Consider the following 17,332-nt stretch of genomic DNA (forward strand, 5'->3'; position numbering starts at 1 on the left):
AAACTGCAATTTTCTGCCCAGAAACTGAACATTATGCTGTCCAGAAACTCAGAGGACTCCTCAGAGAAGCGTTCATGCAGCGTATCAAGCACTGCCTGCGGAATCAACTCTGATGGAATTTTAGTTTCTCTTGGGACATTTAGCATCTGTCTACTACAATAGATAGGTGGACAGGAAGAACTGCCTGAGACCACATAAAAGCAAAATCAGTTTCTAATATTGTTTTGACTGTGAAGCAGATGAGATACAAGATGGTTATGGGTAAGAACTGAAATGTGTAGTGTACCCACCACAAGTCAGAGAAAATGGGTTATATCATATAAATTTACCATGTGTGCAGATTGCATACTGTCTTCCTTACTTACCCCCCCCAGTCCTTTTTGGTTTTAATAAAGGATCTAAGTTTTACGACAGATGACTGTTACAGCTTTTATCAGTTATGGTACAATTTAAGGAATACATTTTCAGTTTCTTCTAATACTCTCACAGTATGTTGTATAAGTCATTATTCCATAACTCCTTTTTTATGCCCAGTAAGCAAAGGCAGCCACTTAAAGCATATCTTGACATTATTCTCTCTAAGAGGGTTTAATACATCTTGCAGCTGTACTCCAAATAAAAATGCACTATTTTGAAATACGCATTTATTTTTATTTTTTATTCTTACTAAAATTGTCACTTTTCTATAAATTCCTACTCGAGAACATATAATTAAACAAGATGTAATGAAAGTGCTTCTCTCATTAGGAGGCCATTTTACTGTCCAACATACACCACAATTGTTTTTCCAGATATTCCAATTAAATGTGTTTGTTTATAACCCTTCACAGACAATGTGGTTCCAAACACTACCCTAATTATTCATCACAACCCTTCTTGCTTCTAAATATTTTCAAGTTATCATCACTTGTTCTTTGTAGGCTGGAATTCAAGTTTTTATATGGCAATGTAAGTGTGGGAGGTATTTGTTGAATTGCAATGCATTAAGACCAAATATGCAGCCATTAACTTACATGTTTTATAACAATACAATCTATAAATGGTAAACTCTGAAGCATACTAAACTAATTTTCATCCAACTAGCACTTTCCATTTATAGGTAATTTAGCTGTATATCCAATACATAGGCCATATGGTCTCTAAACAATACAATAAAAATTTGCTTATGCAAGTTTTCTGACACTTTTATTTAATTTTAGTTGAAAGGCGAGGACATCACTGAAATCTGTTCTGGGATTCCAAGTCAACTTCCCCTGTATCCTTATCATAGCAGCACCTTTTGGATCTAGGATAAGCATGAGAGGTATCTGTTCTCACCACACTTTCTCCCAGCAGTCAGTCTGTGATTCATATTGTTCAGCCTTTTGTCTCTTGTATTGAAAAGGATGAAAAAGTGTGTGAAAACTCTGGAAGCAGGTATTTCAGATATCTCTGGATTAGAGATTTGAAAAAAAAGCCTAAGTAAGTAAAATAAGTGAAACCCTTACCAAAAGCATAAGCCTTTTGAGAAACCAAGTAGCATTATTTCTTTTCACATATGGTAAACATATTCCAGAGAAGCAACACAAGCAGCAAAATATAAAAAGAATAAGCCAAACAAAAAATAAAGAACAAAAACCCCACCCCTTTTCAGCAATTCTAGACCACTCTTGCCCAGTGTAATCCAGCAAAAGGGAGAGGACACAACAGCATTTACATGAATGACTGCATGAGCAATTCCCTTAGTGGGGCTTACCATTACTAGTAATATACATATTAATAACATATACTTCTCTAGTGCAATAACTTCATTCTACCTTTACTGTTACAGAATCAGGGTACAGAAAAAGTCATCAGTTATGGTGGGTTTTGGTGATTAAATTAAAACTTCATAAACAATAATTTTGTTGCATGATGTTTGTTTAAAAAAATGAACAGAAATGTCATTCAGGAGTAATTAAAGAAATTATTTTTGTGATCTACAGCTTTGGTAATTAAAATACAACAATAATTACAGCATGCTAAGCTACTAAGAATTCTCTCATTTAGCAGTTTGATCTGCCATTGAAAAAACCTGCTCAGTCCATAACTAAATACCTAATCCAGTTCTCTATTTGTTCTCTATTTGCTGGATTTTCACTGCTTTCCTGCTGACCTCTGGGAGTACACACCCTATTTCTGTATACAATCAGTTCTGGTCACTTTGCTTTACACCTCAGCCAAATGTTTGTAAACTAAAGTGGGGCTTTTTTAGACCACCCTTGGAGACTGCTACAGTGGCTGAAAAGGAGGCCAGTTTTTTTTTTTTTTTTTTTTTTTTTGAAATCTGAGAAATTTCCAATCAAAATCAAGCAATAAACTTTCTTGATTAGCAATAGCTGCAATCCATCCTACACCTTCATTTTTAGGAATCATCTCGATATTATGACATTCCATAACGTACTATTTCATTATCATACTAAAACAATAATCACACTAGCAAGGTTCCTGTCTCCTTTCCTCACATCAAGAGCTACACGCAGACACTCCTTTTAATTGCTTCCAGAGAAACATCTGGTGCTGCCTATATAAATGTAACAGATTATAGTGCATCTCTGGGTATACCTGACCACTTCATACAGCTTGTACAGACTTGGTTTGGGGAAGCTGACAATCTACTTCAGCCTGAACCAGAGCTGAAACAGTCTATACTCACAAACAATTGTAACAGTTCTTCTGACTGCAATGTGACAAAAATAGAGCTTTCAAAAATATGCTACAATCAGCCACTTCTGAAAGTTGTATGGATACTTGTGTGGTAAGTATTGGTAAGAATATCAGATACATCAGAACATCAGATACGGCTCAAACATTTAATCTAATGGTTTAGATTTAATAAGAACAATGACCATTACACCTGGACAGACAAGAACACAGAAAAATTAAGGTAAAAAGGCAGTGTAACTGAGGCCAGCCTAAACACCATAAAGAAAATCAGAATCGTATTTGTTGGAAACTTTCATTTGATAAAGCTGAACACGTTCAAGTTTAGCTGTCTTAGGTTTTCACTGGCTTTTGACTGTATTCGTACTGTAGAAGCACTGTACAAAGAGCCATCATTTCCTGAGTCTGACATTTTCTCTTTGGGGGTTCAAAGATTCAATCTCTGCATTATTATATTGTGAAAGATACAACATATTTTCTGTGACTGAGTGCAATGTAAGATCCTCACTGATAATCTGCTGGGTTCAAGGTGAAGCCTGAGTGTTGGTTTTAGCAAGATCTGGAGCACTCGTACAGCTTTTAGACCAGTAGGAACATAAGAAAAGAAACACTGGACCAGATCAAATATCCATCTCTGACAGCAACCAACAAAAAAAAAAGAATGCAAGTACAGAAAACCATGGATATTCTCTCACCTGTGGTTTCACCACTTCCTGTAGAGGTGATTGCTCAGATATGCAACAGTCCCAAAGAAATTTTTCAGATTAATTTGTCGAGTCCCTTTCTGAATTCGTATAAATTTCAGTATGCACTGTATCCTGTGTCAAGGGGTTTTGTATCCCAATTGTGGATTTTTTGAAATGCAGCATTGTTATGTTTGTGTTGAATCTTCCAGGTGTTAACTTGTTTTGATATTTGTCAGTTCACATTCTTCAGTGGATAAAACAATTTCTCCATATCACTTTCAGTTTTATAAACCTTTATTCCTCTCTACTCATAACCTGCAAAGCATTTATCCTTCATACTGAAGAGTCCTCTCTGTGTATCTAGTCACTGATCCTGTGTTGTAACTAATTGAATTGTTCAGCTGCTTGAAAACAAGAAAAAAACCTCTCTAGACTGGTTTTTACTGCATCATTGGCTTGTAACTCACCTTGTGATTATTCCAGCTAATGACTTCATCATTTTGAGGCTGACAAGTCAGAGTAGAGGAAAATTAAAACCCAAGCTGGTAACATATTTAAAATGATAAACAGATTTGAAAAAAATGGGGTGAATTTATTTAAACCTATTTCCACTAGAATTCTGAGCTCATCTATTTAGACTGGTTTTTAATACAGAGGAAAAGTGAAGCAGGAAGTATATCTGTCTTCATCAATTCACTACTCACCAGAGGTATAGAGCTATGATTGCCATTTGCAGTTTAACAACCCCAGGAAACTGACTGTAAAGAATTGTGTTGAAAGGGAGAATGCAACACCATTTCAGCTTGCATCGATAAAATTCAGATCTGTGAGCACATCACCTTTGCAGTTCTGTTGCAAGATGGACACTCATTTATGGGTGTCTTCACAAGAGCAGAAGCTACGTCACATCTGTGTCTGTGAAAATTACAGAAGTTTGCCAGTCTAGAGTCAATAACAGAAAGTTCATTGAGCAAGAAACTAAGCTGTGTTCCAGGAAAATATAACATGTGCTAGCTATATGCCAAGTGGATGGTAAGTCCAGTATCCCTTGGGGTAGTCAAGAGAAGCACATGGTTTACATACAAATTACCAGATCAGATGGAAAAGCATGCACATGAAAAGGAGATTATAGCAAAGAAGGGAAAATAAGTCCCAGAGAAGATGTAACTCCCCTGATGATCAAGGTGGCATTGATACAAAACTTACCATATTCATCATCTGTTACTTTGTGATTACTGTGCAACTGGCAGAATAAGTGGCAAAAGCCAGTACAAAAGTACAGAAAACAGGTTTTCCTTACCTTTATGGCTACACAGGCCACATTTATGCATTTATAAGTTAACCTTTCATGACTAAAGTGTTACAGAGACAAATAAGTGGTCTTCTCAGAGGACTTCGAAGTATTTTACTCATAACCTGCACAAATTCATAGCTCTGCTTCAGAATCTTACAGTGTACTTATCCCTGAATGGGCTTCTCAGTCACACTTGCATTCTTCAAAATTTCAAAACTGCAGCAAGGGATAAATTTAAAATCCAACACCGATAACATTCTCTTGGACCAGCAACACCAACATGATAAAGGAGTTCAGCACTGAACGAGTTGAATTCATTCGTTAAGATGTGTGGAAAGCCACTTAATCAGAAACAAATCAAACACAACAGGAGCACTCACCAGTGACTGCCGGAACAAGAAACACTTCTTTGGGTCAATCCCACAGGCAAGGACAGCAGCAGTGGTGTTGAGGATGTTTTGGCGCATGACAGCTGGCTCCTTAGGCATGGTGAGAGAGTGCATGTCCATAATGCTATAGAGCACTGAGCTGCACTTTTCCTGCAGATTCACCCAGTTCTGAATGGCTCCAAGGTAGTTACCCAGATGAGGGGTCCCAGTTGGCTGGATACCAGAGAAAATCCGATCCACGACCATATTCTGTGACAAAGCATTGGCAAAATTAACACTTTTTTTGTTTGTTTGTTTTTGTTTTTGTTTTTTTTTTTTTTTTTTTTTTTTGTTTGGGTTTTTTTGTTTGTTTGTTTTTTCTTTTTGTTTTTTACAGATTCCTTTCTATTTTAAAGTAATTTTAAAAGCCTCATTTATACCTGTCTCTTCTCCCCTCTTGCCAGTGTATTAATGTATAAATGACCTCAGAACTATAGATGCAGTAAGTCAAAATACTCTATCTCACAGCAGAGAGACTGACAACTACCATAATTTTAAGCTGTCAGACTGCATATGCAAAAACAATATAGTTGTAAACAAGATTGGCAAAAAAGTTGGTCTCAGAAACCAAGTGGTAGTTTCTTTCATTTTCTTTTGCACCAAAATTATATATTTCTCTTTAGTTTCTATATCCACACATCAGTTTCTATATCCATTCTGATCCAGAAATTTAGGTCACAGTGTAGAGAAATTAAAAAATTTTTATTGTAAACTCCTGCAACGTCCAAGTAGATTGCCATCTTAACTCCCAGGAACATTGAAGTCTTATTTTTCTAGCTGCAAAGAACATTTTGAGCAGCTCCTGAAAGAAACCTACTTCTTGACCCAAAGGCCAAAGAATAATGGAAGAGGTCATCAGAGTTCTGAAACTCTACATTTTGGCAGCAAGAGAATTTCTAAAAGAGCTCTTCAAAGAAATATGGCTTTAGCTCAAGATCACACCTGAAATATTGTCCATGCATCAGGACCAGTAAAATGTCAACACTGGAAAAGAGTTCACAGAGAAACAGCATAAACAAAAAAAGACTAAGAAGCTGAGGCTGTGAGCAAAGATTAAAAAGCTTGAAACATGTATAGCTTGGCTAAGTGACAGTTACCATCTTAGAAAGTTTGTTTTCCTGCATCACAGCCCTCCATCTGACCATTTTCTCAGAGCCCCAAGCTGTCAGCATATGATCAATTACCTCCCCGACCTTCCTAAAGAATTCCACCATATTCAGAAGTAGCTCAGCAATGTTTTATGTGAAAATGCTTGTTACATGCCAAGTTGCAAGAGCATGCAAGACCGCTTAACTTGTAAAAGACGGTCCCCCCCACCAAAGCAAGCTGTACAATACAAATCCTCAGAATCAGTTGTGTGGCAGGATCATCAACTTCATTATGCTTGTGGCTGCATGATTTTTTTCCTGCTAACTTTTATGAGCAACATCTCTAACTTAGCAGGAAGAATTTATTTACTGATGTAGTATGTTTTCTTTTCTGTGAAACTCTTACAAATGTGTGTGGGAGAAAAAAAAAGTCTACAGCTATTAAACCACACAAAATGGCAGTAAAAGTCAAAGCCAAGTACCATTATTTTCAAATGTTAAAAAAGGACTTCAAATTGACTTAATTCATTTTGACTCAGACTTGAGAAAAATTAATGAGAAAGTGTTTCCAAGTGGAATAGGACTTTTTTACTTTTAAGCATGATCTGTAGTTCAGAAAAGCCTAGACTATTTCTTTCTAAATTTGCTGAAAATTTTCCTTTTCTTTTAAAGTAAGCTTGTTTTTCAGATCAAGACAATTTTCTTACCCAACGTTTAAGTGTTTGTGCTGACAGACAAGAGCAGCTTTGGGCTAGCGGCCATGTTAATCTCTCCTGCTCACATAAATGCCTACATATTTAAGTCTTGATGGCAACTCCTTCACCCCATCCCAAATATCTTCTTGACTTCTAGTACATTCCTGAGTCAGTTTCTAAGTGTTATTGGAGAGCCTCCAGCACAGGAGCTTCGAGACAATTACTTGAAGCAATGAAAAGCATACCACTTCTTCCAACAGCAATTCCAGCCTCTTGTATTCCAGTCCTCAATCACCCATGCACCTCTCTTCATTATGCAAAAATGGAATTATGATACTCAATCCCTCACTTAGCATTTGACTTCTTGTTTTCCTAGAAACCTACATCAGAGCATTTCTCACCACTCACAGAATCCACTCACTTCCCACTAAGCTACTACCTGGCCTAGGACTGCAGCCAGCTTCCTGTTAACACTGAGAAGGGCCAGGTGCTCTCCTACAGAATGAGGCATTCAACATTCCAATGTGTATAAATGAGATTAAGTCTTATAGAAACTTGGGATTCACTGAACTTCAGAGCTGTACTTCTATTACTAAAGGCCTAGAGCAGCTGCTAGGCAATGCAACAGGTACTTTACAGGTGTAACATTTGTCTTTTGCTTCCTATGTTCCTTAACCAAGACAGGAAGAAGTCAGGAAGCAAATAGTTGACAACTAACATGGTGTTCTACCCCTACTGGCAATCCCAGAACAGTTAGTTGTTTATCAGAGCGCAAAGCCTTTTTTCATGTCCATGTCTCCCCTCACGAAGTTCATATCCTGATGCTCCTTCTCACAATTACTTCTCCCCACAGTACTGCTTGCTTTCTGGTGCCCATTTATACACCTGTTTAACAGCACTCCTCTTTCACACACCATACTTCTTGCAGCCCTACTCCATTTTCTTATCAGAAAATTTCATCCCTCCTGTATTCTTTTCTTCCTCCACTTGTGCTTTATACCCCTTGCTTTCCCAAAGAGCTCTTACATGCAGCTCTTGATATACAGCTCTTACTGTGCATCAAGACAGTAAGAAGGCACAGAGAATGCCATGTTAAGATTATTACTAATTAAGCTATTACTGCCTTGACTCCAGTGACTTTATATAAAACATGTTTTCTACCTGCACAGTTATAAAAGCTAAGAAATGTTATCATGTAGCAGAAATCCACTATGGCCCTACATCAATTAAAGTATGTTAGGGTGACCAAGTTAAAGATAGTGCAGAAACTTGCACATCTTCCAACTTTAATCTAGTAGAAGACAGCATCACCTGAACATGTCTCTTGATGTTACTGCTGCTTTTCCCTGGGATCCTGAAGCTGGTGCTACTTCAGTGTAGGAACAGCTCTGCTCCCTGGGGTAACTGTGTGTTATACCAGAGCACAGGAATTTCTGTGCAGTCAGCACAGATCAGCTCATGTGCCAATACCTTGACCCAAAAAGTGCTGACACCCTGAGTCTGTGGAGAACAGTTCTATCTAGAAACTTTGTTGGTGCCCATGGCAGACAGACTCCGTTCCCTTGTAGCTGCAGTGCTTGCTTCGTGTGTCTTCCATAACATGTTCATTATCTGCCTTTTCCACTTCTCAGATCACTGTTTAGTCTGTAGATAATGTCACTATGAACATATTGGATGTATTGGCAAAACTGTGTCCCTTAATGTGAGTATAATACACTCAATACATAAAAATGCAATAGTGACATTTAAACAGGAAGTTTGAGAATGTCTTTCACCAAGAAAATACAAGACATCAGAGTCTCAGCATAAACTGTATGTTCAAGCACTGTAATAACTCCAAATATTCAAAGGCTAACAATGAGCTAATGAAAGGTATGTTTGTTGTAATACTACATTAGTTAGCATCTGGCGACACACTACACGTTGAAAGGGAAACACACAATGTACAATGTCAAATGGACACAGTTTCATATAAAGAAATAATTAAGTTCTCTATCCATTAAAGAGAATACCTGTGAAAGCAAGCATGACATCTTTAATGGTGCTTTGTATGTTCAAATGGCAAACAAATACTTACAAAAGGTTTCCTCAGTATAAGGGCAATAAATAACAAATGAAACATTAGAAACAAACAGTAGCAGTATTATATTCAGCCTAAGCTCAGCAATTACTTAACCTGACGTAGAGAATTCATAGAAATAAGTAAATCCAATAATGAAAACTGAGCTAGGCTGAACCTGAGTAAAGCATTAGCAAATCCATTACAAATAACAAACCCATACTGGCTCCCAGCTGAGGGACCAGTTGACTAGAAGTCTTTCATCTTTAACTCCTTTGATTCCATTTAACAACATAAAGCACAAGAAGTTACAGCAAAGAGGGTGGCATGAAATATTCCATTGTGTTAGCAGAAGCCTGTATTAAAAAAAGTCCACACAAAACACCCTCAAATGAATCTTGGATTTCTTGCACTAAAAATATACAGAGAACATTGCTCCTCTGGAGAGAGTTTATGTTCCCTGTTTGTTCACTCCGTGAGAAGCAGCAGGCAGCATAGCAGCGTGGCAGGGGACTTCTGCCTGGTACCATGAAATCATGGGGCTGGTATGCACTTCAATGGAGCTGTTAGGTCAGGGGATGGGAGCTGTGTGCTCCAAAGTACTAGAGCTGGAAAAGGATAAAAACAAAAGGAGTGAAGACTTCCCAATGGAGCAGAGTGAAAGCCACAAGACATGCAGCTCCAGCCCACAGGCACTCACTCATTCAGACATCTGTAGTAAGCACAGTGTGAGCCTGCTGTTTGTATGTTTAACTCTGTGTGGTGTGTGCACCTACACCAGTAATGCTGCACATCATTCCTCATGCCTATTAAGCAGTATCTGACAGATGACTTAGCATCTATTTGTTTTCTCTCTAAAAGACCTCTGCATGGCAATTCTCTACACCACAGTGCATTTCTCAGCTGCATTACCGAACGGAGCTTGGCCCCAAATCCATAAACATTCAGGTGTTCTCTCACCTAACCTCCATTTTGCCATGAGATAAACAACTGCTACTCCTTATACTGAAACAGTATCAACATCCAAATACTCTTAAATAATCAGGAATAAGCATTGCATCCTTATGCCAGAGTAGGATGGCCAAAGTCCAGTCCTGCCATCCTGGAGCATGGCCATATCCATTTTCAATACAAAACAGGAAAGATGACAGTGTCCAAAAATCCAATTCTGCTCTCTTGGACCAAAGCAGAGCTCTTCTCTGTATGGAAGGAGAGCTACAACTGTCAAGGCCACAATTCAGCAGTCAAAACCACAATCCCCTCTCATGAGATAGATGTGCCAGAACTAGAAAACACACCAAAGGTGATAAAGGAAAAGATCCACACAGATCCAAGCATCCCATGTTACAGCCAAATCTTGGTGTCCTCATTATACACTTCATGTTTAGCTTTATGAATTCTGTGACTGCAGGACACAAGAATTTATTTACCTGTTGAATACACGTATTTGCCTGGTACAGTCAAGAAAAAACTGCATCTCAAATATGTAGTAAAATCAGTTGTAAAACAGTTCCCCCTTTACAAAGAGTTACACAAATAAAATCAAGTGAAAGCATTCACAAGACTGAAGTTTTCAGAATCTCTGTTCTTTACAACTTCACATAAATATTGCCATCACATACTTGAAATGACAGCAGACAAGCTACAATTATAAGGTAACCTTTTGCCTATGCTCTCATCTCTTTCAGGTTTTAAAAACAGAGAAACATAGCACCCGTTCAAGGAGGTAGGAGAAAGCTACCAGTAGACAAACAATTCTCAGGATTGTTTTCTCCTTTTATTTTGGCATAGGCATATTATGAAACTACATAAAAGTATATACAAAAATGTGGCTGGTTAGTCCAGTTAAGAGCTATTGTTTAACACAACAAACCATTAAATGATCACATTAATCCTGCCCTAGAAGTACAGAGGTGGTGCCTGTCAGCTTCCCCAGCCATGGGGGAGACAGACACATCTTCAAAATCAAATTCCAAGGAGGCTTTTGCTAACTATATCCTTGGAGTGACTGAAGGTAAGGACAAAGCTTTGAACTAACTAGTCTTTGTTCATGACTTTATCCCAGCAGCCTAACAGATGAAAGATAGCCTTATGCCTCCATCTATAATAAATTTTATAGATATTTTAATTTCTAAATAATAAAAAGACTAACTCACAAACTCACCCTGGGCTGAAAAAAAATGTAAGAGATTTTAGACCCAAACCCCACAATGTTACAGAAAATTATGACATATTAAAAGAGCAGCTGCAACAGAAATCAGCCCCCAAGCCACAACAGTGGTTACTATTCACATGCTACAGCATTCAGCTGCTCTGCTTTATTTTAACAGCCATTTACCCGGGGCAGAACAGGTGAAGAGCCAAGTGAGATCCACAGCATCAGAGTTAATTCTAAACACAGGTGGTGGGCACGACAGAGAGCGCAGGAAGTCGACAGGAGAATCACTGCTGACATGCAGGACAGGGAAGATTGATGGCTTCCCTCTCTAGTTTTCCCCACTGTGTAGGCACGCAGGGGGTGGGGGAAAGGGACGGAGAAGCTGCTGTGCTGGCGACATAACACACCACAAGCCTCCACAGCACCAGAGCTGATTAATGACACTGGAACGACTCAGGAAACAGCAAAGGATCATTCACAGACTTTGCTCTTCTTGTTATAATTTTATTCGTGGGGATTCATTTTGCCCCAGCTGTCCCAAACTGAAGCAAGCTCAAATTTGCCAGACAAAAAGAAAACATGTAAGTTGAAGGAAAGAAAGTGCAGCATAAGCAAATGTAGACATGCATAAAACACAAAAGCTGGAAAATCTGAAATTTCAAACATGAAGATCCTCTCAACAGGGATCAAAAAGGGAAGAAAAATAAAACCAGAACAACACAACCAAAAACTTGCTCCAACCTCAGAGACAAAAGAAATACTTTGGCTGACAAAAGCCACCAACTACTGCATCTTTTGCATCTGTCTACAAATTTTTTATTTCCCTTATTAATATTTTACAATTTCAAAACTCTGGTTGCTAAAATAATATGGTTGTCTGTTATGAGTGGCTTAGCAAAACCTGTCTTGAGACAGTTATTATGCAGCATAATGAAGGGAAGACAGACTTTACAAGCTAAAGCATAAATTTTAAAGCCTAATTGGGACAATTTAAATATTAATGATGTTACAGGAGAAAAAAATGAAGGGAAAGGGAACTTAGGAGCAGTGTATGCATTACATACTTCGTTTCATTTATTGTTTTTAATGCAATTTATTCTCTGCAAACTTGCTGTAGAAACTTTTAAGCATGTTTATTTTGATCTGAGAATTCAATATGTCAAATTCATCTGGTACAAATGCTATTTCAACATGGCTAATTCTTAAAATGAGAGAAAGACCTAACGTTAAACTAGAAAGAAACATATTCATACCAGAGCAAGTTTTCAGATAAATAGTTTCTGAGAAAAGATTAACGCATTGCCCAGAAACTGAACCAAATTAAGATTTAAACAGCACTCCCTAGTATCCCTCTCTTGAATGTCAAATGCACTCAAACTTCAATAGGACTTTAATATTTATATTTTAAATGAGAAACACATTTAAAGGAGGAATATTTACAGCACATACTAAACCCACCCTATAAATTTAACTCTGCCCTCTAGGGCTAGCAAAAGAAGTCAGTGTAACTGCGGGTGGGTTAGGCTGCCTTCTCACGATGCCTTGGTACAGATGACTCAGCAAATGGCTCCTTTCATGTGGCTCCCTGCATCCCGCAAATGGATTCTCTCATTTGCATTATGAGCCCCACGTGCCAGCTGGGGTGCTAATGATAGTCACACTGACAGTTCCCAGCTTTATCTACAGCATTTTTGCCTTTTTAAAGCCGGGGCAATAATGTTTCTCCAGTCAATCTATCTAACTATAGACATTAACTGCAGGTCTTATTTCACCGAGGGTAGGTGAAAGGCTAAAGGAATTCATAACAATATTTTTAACAATTACCACATAAGGAAGGTAATTAGTGCCTCACTGATGGGAAGCTGCAGCAGGACCTAAGCCTGAACTATCAGCAGGAACATTCTGGCCAGACAGGAAAGGCAGGAAGGTGAGGTCAGATGGACACACACACACACTGCTTCCAAAACCATCAGATGATGCACTCAGTGCTCAAAAGCTGAAAATTTTTGACAGTTCCAGTACTGCAGGCATTGCTTGGAAGAGGTGGCATCAGGGAAAAGGAGAGGGAGAAGCAGGACAACCTTTGTTACACTGTGAAGAACACCTCTGAGATACAAATCCATATAAAAAGTAGTTTACTGAACAATGTGTTGAACCAGCAACAGCTAAAGTTTTCAGGCACAGGTGGCTGCTGGCAACAGCTCCCTAAAGCACCCATCAGGTCTGGATTCTTTCTGATCCCACAAAGCACACTGGCATGGAAGCACAGGGCCAGCGAGCTCACAGAGAACATCGTGTTCCACTCTGACCTCACAGAGTTACTCTGTATCTGTCAGCTCAACTTTAGCTCCTGGAAAAATACAGGAACAAATAACGAACTTCGAAGAAATTACAGAAATAACAGAAGACACCAGTATTTCCCAAGAACCAGTGCCTCTCAAAAACTCTAATAGCCTCCCACAGCACAAGAGATGCTAGAACAGAGAAGAAATACTAAAGGTTATAACCTGTTTTTCATTAAGTTCCAATACTATCTCAGTTTTCAACAAGCTAGGGAAACAGCACCTTGAATACAATATTATATGCTGGGGGTGAAACTGGAGAGCAAAAAAATCCCAAAAGCCACTTACATGGCTTACAGTGACTGGGGAAAGATATACCAAATGCAATTTCTCAGTTTTGTGCTGGGTCCAGTATTATTTGATATTTTCATATCTCCAAATACAAAATCTGGATGATGAAATGGAGTATACATTAAAAACAGACAAAACAAAGTTGGAAGGACGATAAGGGCTCAAAATAATCTTGACAAAGCAAAAAAAATGGTTTGAAAAAGCAGAATGCTATTTACCAGGCAAAAGTGCACAGATTTATACAGAAAAATGTACTCAACCACAAAACACAGGAAGGAGAACAGCTATCCAGGCAACAACTAAAGAACAGAGTCTAGGGTTTGTAATAGTTTAGAAGGTGAGCACAAATCAATACCATGCAACTGCAAAACCACCACCTTTATAAACTGCACCAAAAATTGCACAGGAATATATGGATAGGATGAAAATCTAGGAGACAGAAAACAATCTGCTCATTTTACTCAGGATGAAGATGGCCTCAAACCACACAAGTTGGATAGTTTTAGGTCCTGTATTTCAAGAATAGTAGAAAGGGGTTATAGAAGTTCAACCAAGTCCAATGAGTGACCTGAATAAAATGACTACAGAGGAAAGCCCAAAGAGTTCTTAGTACAGTGGAAGGAAGACTGAAAGTAAAAGCTGTTAAACAATGAGCTTAGGATGAAGTAAGAAAGATTCAGATCAGATGTAAAGAAAAGTTTCCAAGAGTAAGAAAAAGAAGGCATTTCAGAAAAGTGCTTAGAGAAGATTTAAAAAAAAAAAAAAAAGTGATGTGTTGATAAAGGGCACTTTATTTTGGGCCAGGGGAAACACCAGATCACTCCAAACAGGGTCTGTCCTAGTCCTCTGAGCCATAATGTTTCATAGGCACGATTAAAGTCAAAGTGAGATGACCAAAGAGGATGGAAAAGGAATCAGAATTCTATTTAGATAGATTAGATCTCATAGCATTTCAAGATTCAAGTCCTTCTACCTGTATTCAAAAAAAATGTAAGAATTGAGGCTTTTCACTGATAGCAGCTGAACACTGACAGGCTTTGAAAAACCATTCTGGGTTGTTGAAAGATGGGAAATACAAGTGAACATTTAACACTTTGTAAAATGGTACATGCCCACATCTAGAAATGTACATTGCTCAACAAAATAAATGCAATAGCAACAAGTGAACAATTAGCATTTATTTTGCTACAAGATACACGTGAAACTGTCAAAATGCAGTGAAAAGTGTAATGTATTTCTGAATTACAGACTATTTGATATATGAAAGCTTGATGTGATTTTAATATATTACACTGTTCTAAGTACCAAAACCTTAACAATCTTGAATCCAAACAAAACAGAAGGCTAAAGAATGCCCTAAATACTTCCCTCACAGAGAAATTAGAGTAGTTTTATGTTTTTGATTGCAGTAGTATCCAAATCTCTTAAAACCATCTGATTGCTCTTGCTCTTTCTCTGACCTCTAGCTGAAAGAGATTTTATTGCATTTTTTAATAAATTTTCTTCAAGTGAGGAGTCAACTTGCTACTAATATTTTCCTATGGGATATAAACAAAGAATATCAACTTACATCTAGAGGGATGTTTTTTAAAAAATACTTTTTGTTTGGAATAACTACTTTTCTTCAGAATATTGTCCTAGAAACTCAAAGAGTAGTTCATTTTCTTTCTATTATTTTGTTTGGCAATTTCCTGTAACAAGGAAAAGTTGGCATTATTTCACATGGGGCCAAAATTAACACAGCTGTTCAAAAACTTTCACCTTGTGGTCACAGCATGAAATTCATCTCAGGTGAATAGAAAAGTTTGAAAACCACCTGATGGATGTTGAGAGGCCTTAGAATACGGAAATCCCAGTAAATTCCCTAATGATGCACACATGAACAAAAATGCTACAGCTGGTGTTCCCTGTCTATGCTGGAAAGAATTCTATGAATTTAAATATTTTAGACATAATAATCACATGTGTATAAGAGACTTCTAGAGAATTTTAAAAACTCTTTCTGGATCTACACAATACTCACAGACTACATTTAAACTGTTGTTATCAGTGCAGGGTGGTCCTGAAATCACCAGGCTGGGCTGTTTCCACAGAAAGGACAAACAACAACTGAGCAATGGATGAGGGGGGCAGACGCAAGTGTTCATTGTGTCCCGGTCAAGAGGATGTAGCCAAGTGAGGTGAGAATGGTGACAGCAAACTGTGACTTGCTTATTGGACAGGTTGAACCCAGAAACATCAAATGAAAAGTTCCCTAGTTTGTGTGCAACACTCACTGCTTTGCTTTTCCTAAAGAGGAAATTTCCATGCTAACTTACCTGTACTAATCAAACTGGCCCTCAGAAAGCCAGGCAAATCACCAGCTCTCAGTTTGGAGGTACCCTGTGGAGTACATATCAGTGTAAAAAAAGCCATGTGTTTTTACTGTTATTATCCCAAAGATATACCATACTCCATTTTCTTTGGGTACTGGAAAGTATTCTGAATACTGGAGACTTACAATGTTGCACGGTCAACTGTGAAAATGTCCCTCTGGAGGGAGTGACAGCACCTCTGGCTGTTGTGACCTGGCTTAATACTTGATGAACAAGAGTCGGAGCGCTGCCATTGCTTTAACTCTGCAAAGATCTAAAATGTAGATATCCTAAAAAAAATACCCAAAAAAACCACTGCAGTGGAAGTGCATGAAGGGCAGAATGTGAACTCGACTGCAGAAATTACATGGGCTAATTTGTTGCCAGCAGAGATGCAAAATGAGATTCGGCCAGGAATTCAGAGGGCTGGACCCCTCATTCCCTTTACATAAGCAACAAAGAGGCTTTGAAATGTTTGAAACTGTTTTGTTCTTCCATGCAAACGGAAAGCACCCTATGGATGCCTATTAAGTAAAGTCTCTCCACATCTTGGCAAGTATGTGATTTCAAGAAAAATATTTGCAAATGGATAACCCAATTCAAGAAGAAGTCAAAGACCACCTTTGAAAGAAACTTTGATGTGGCTATAAAAAGATTATATTTAGGAAGGATAGCATAACATGGTTCTGTTGTTAAAAGTTTGTACCTCCACATATTTTTTTGCTGTTTTTCCTGTAAAAAGCAATGCTGGCAAGCAGAGAAGTGAAAGCCCATGAAACATAGGATTAAGGCAGAATCCCTGAAAAGAACTGCTCCTGACTGTTGGATAAAGACAAAACAAGCCATTTAGCAATCTTCACTGCCAAAGGAGAGGGATATTGGACTATCCATAAGTATGAAAGAAAATGACAAAAATAGCTGCTATGTGAATCTAAGGTGAGATCATCAGGAAGCCTGGAGTCTTTTATTCACATGGAAATGCTGCTGTATCTTTCCCAAGGTAGAGGTATCACACAGAGATTTCAAAGTCAGAACTATGCACCTGGCAAAAGGAAAAAATGATGATGAGACTAGGAAGTTGTGAAGACATTTGCAATTTACTTGCTTTCTTAATGCTGTCCAACAACCTTCAAATGAAATTAACAAGACAGCCAGACTCTGAGGATGACACTATGCAGATCAATATACAATAACTGATTGACACTGAGTGTATGTGATCAGAGACAACAATGATGGGATTCAGAACAACGCATGT

General features: G+C 38.1%; 1 protein-coding gene across 1 annotated transcript in view; it reads right to left on the bottom strand.

Annotated features, from left to right (window-relative positions):
* WARS2 (tryptophanyl tRNA synthetase 2, mitochondrial) overlaps positions 1-17,332 on the bottom strand; it is a 41,570-nt gene that overhangs the window by 13,563 nt on the left and 10,675 nt on the right. Inside the window, exon 2 of the mRNA XM_056497970.1 lies at positions 5,043-5,300. Coding sequence (XP_056353945.1) covers positions 5,043-5,300 — 258 coding nt within the window. The remainder of the gene's footprint in view (positions 1-5,042; positions 5,301-17,332) is intronic.

This window comes from Oenanthe melanoleuca, chromosome 1 (genome assembly GCF_029582105.1).
Source record: "Oenanthe melanoleuca isolate GR-GAL-2019-014 chromosome 1, OMel1.0, whole genome shotgun sequence".
NCBI classification, from domain to species: Eukaryota; Metazoa; Chordata; class Aves; order Passeriformes; family Muscicapidae; genus Oenanthe; species Oenanthe melanoleuca.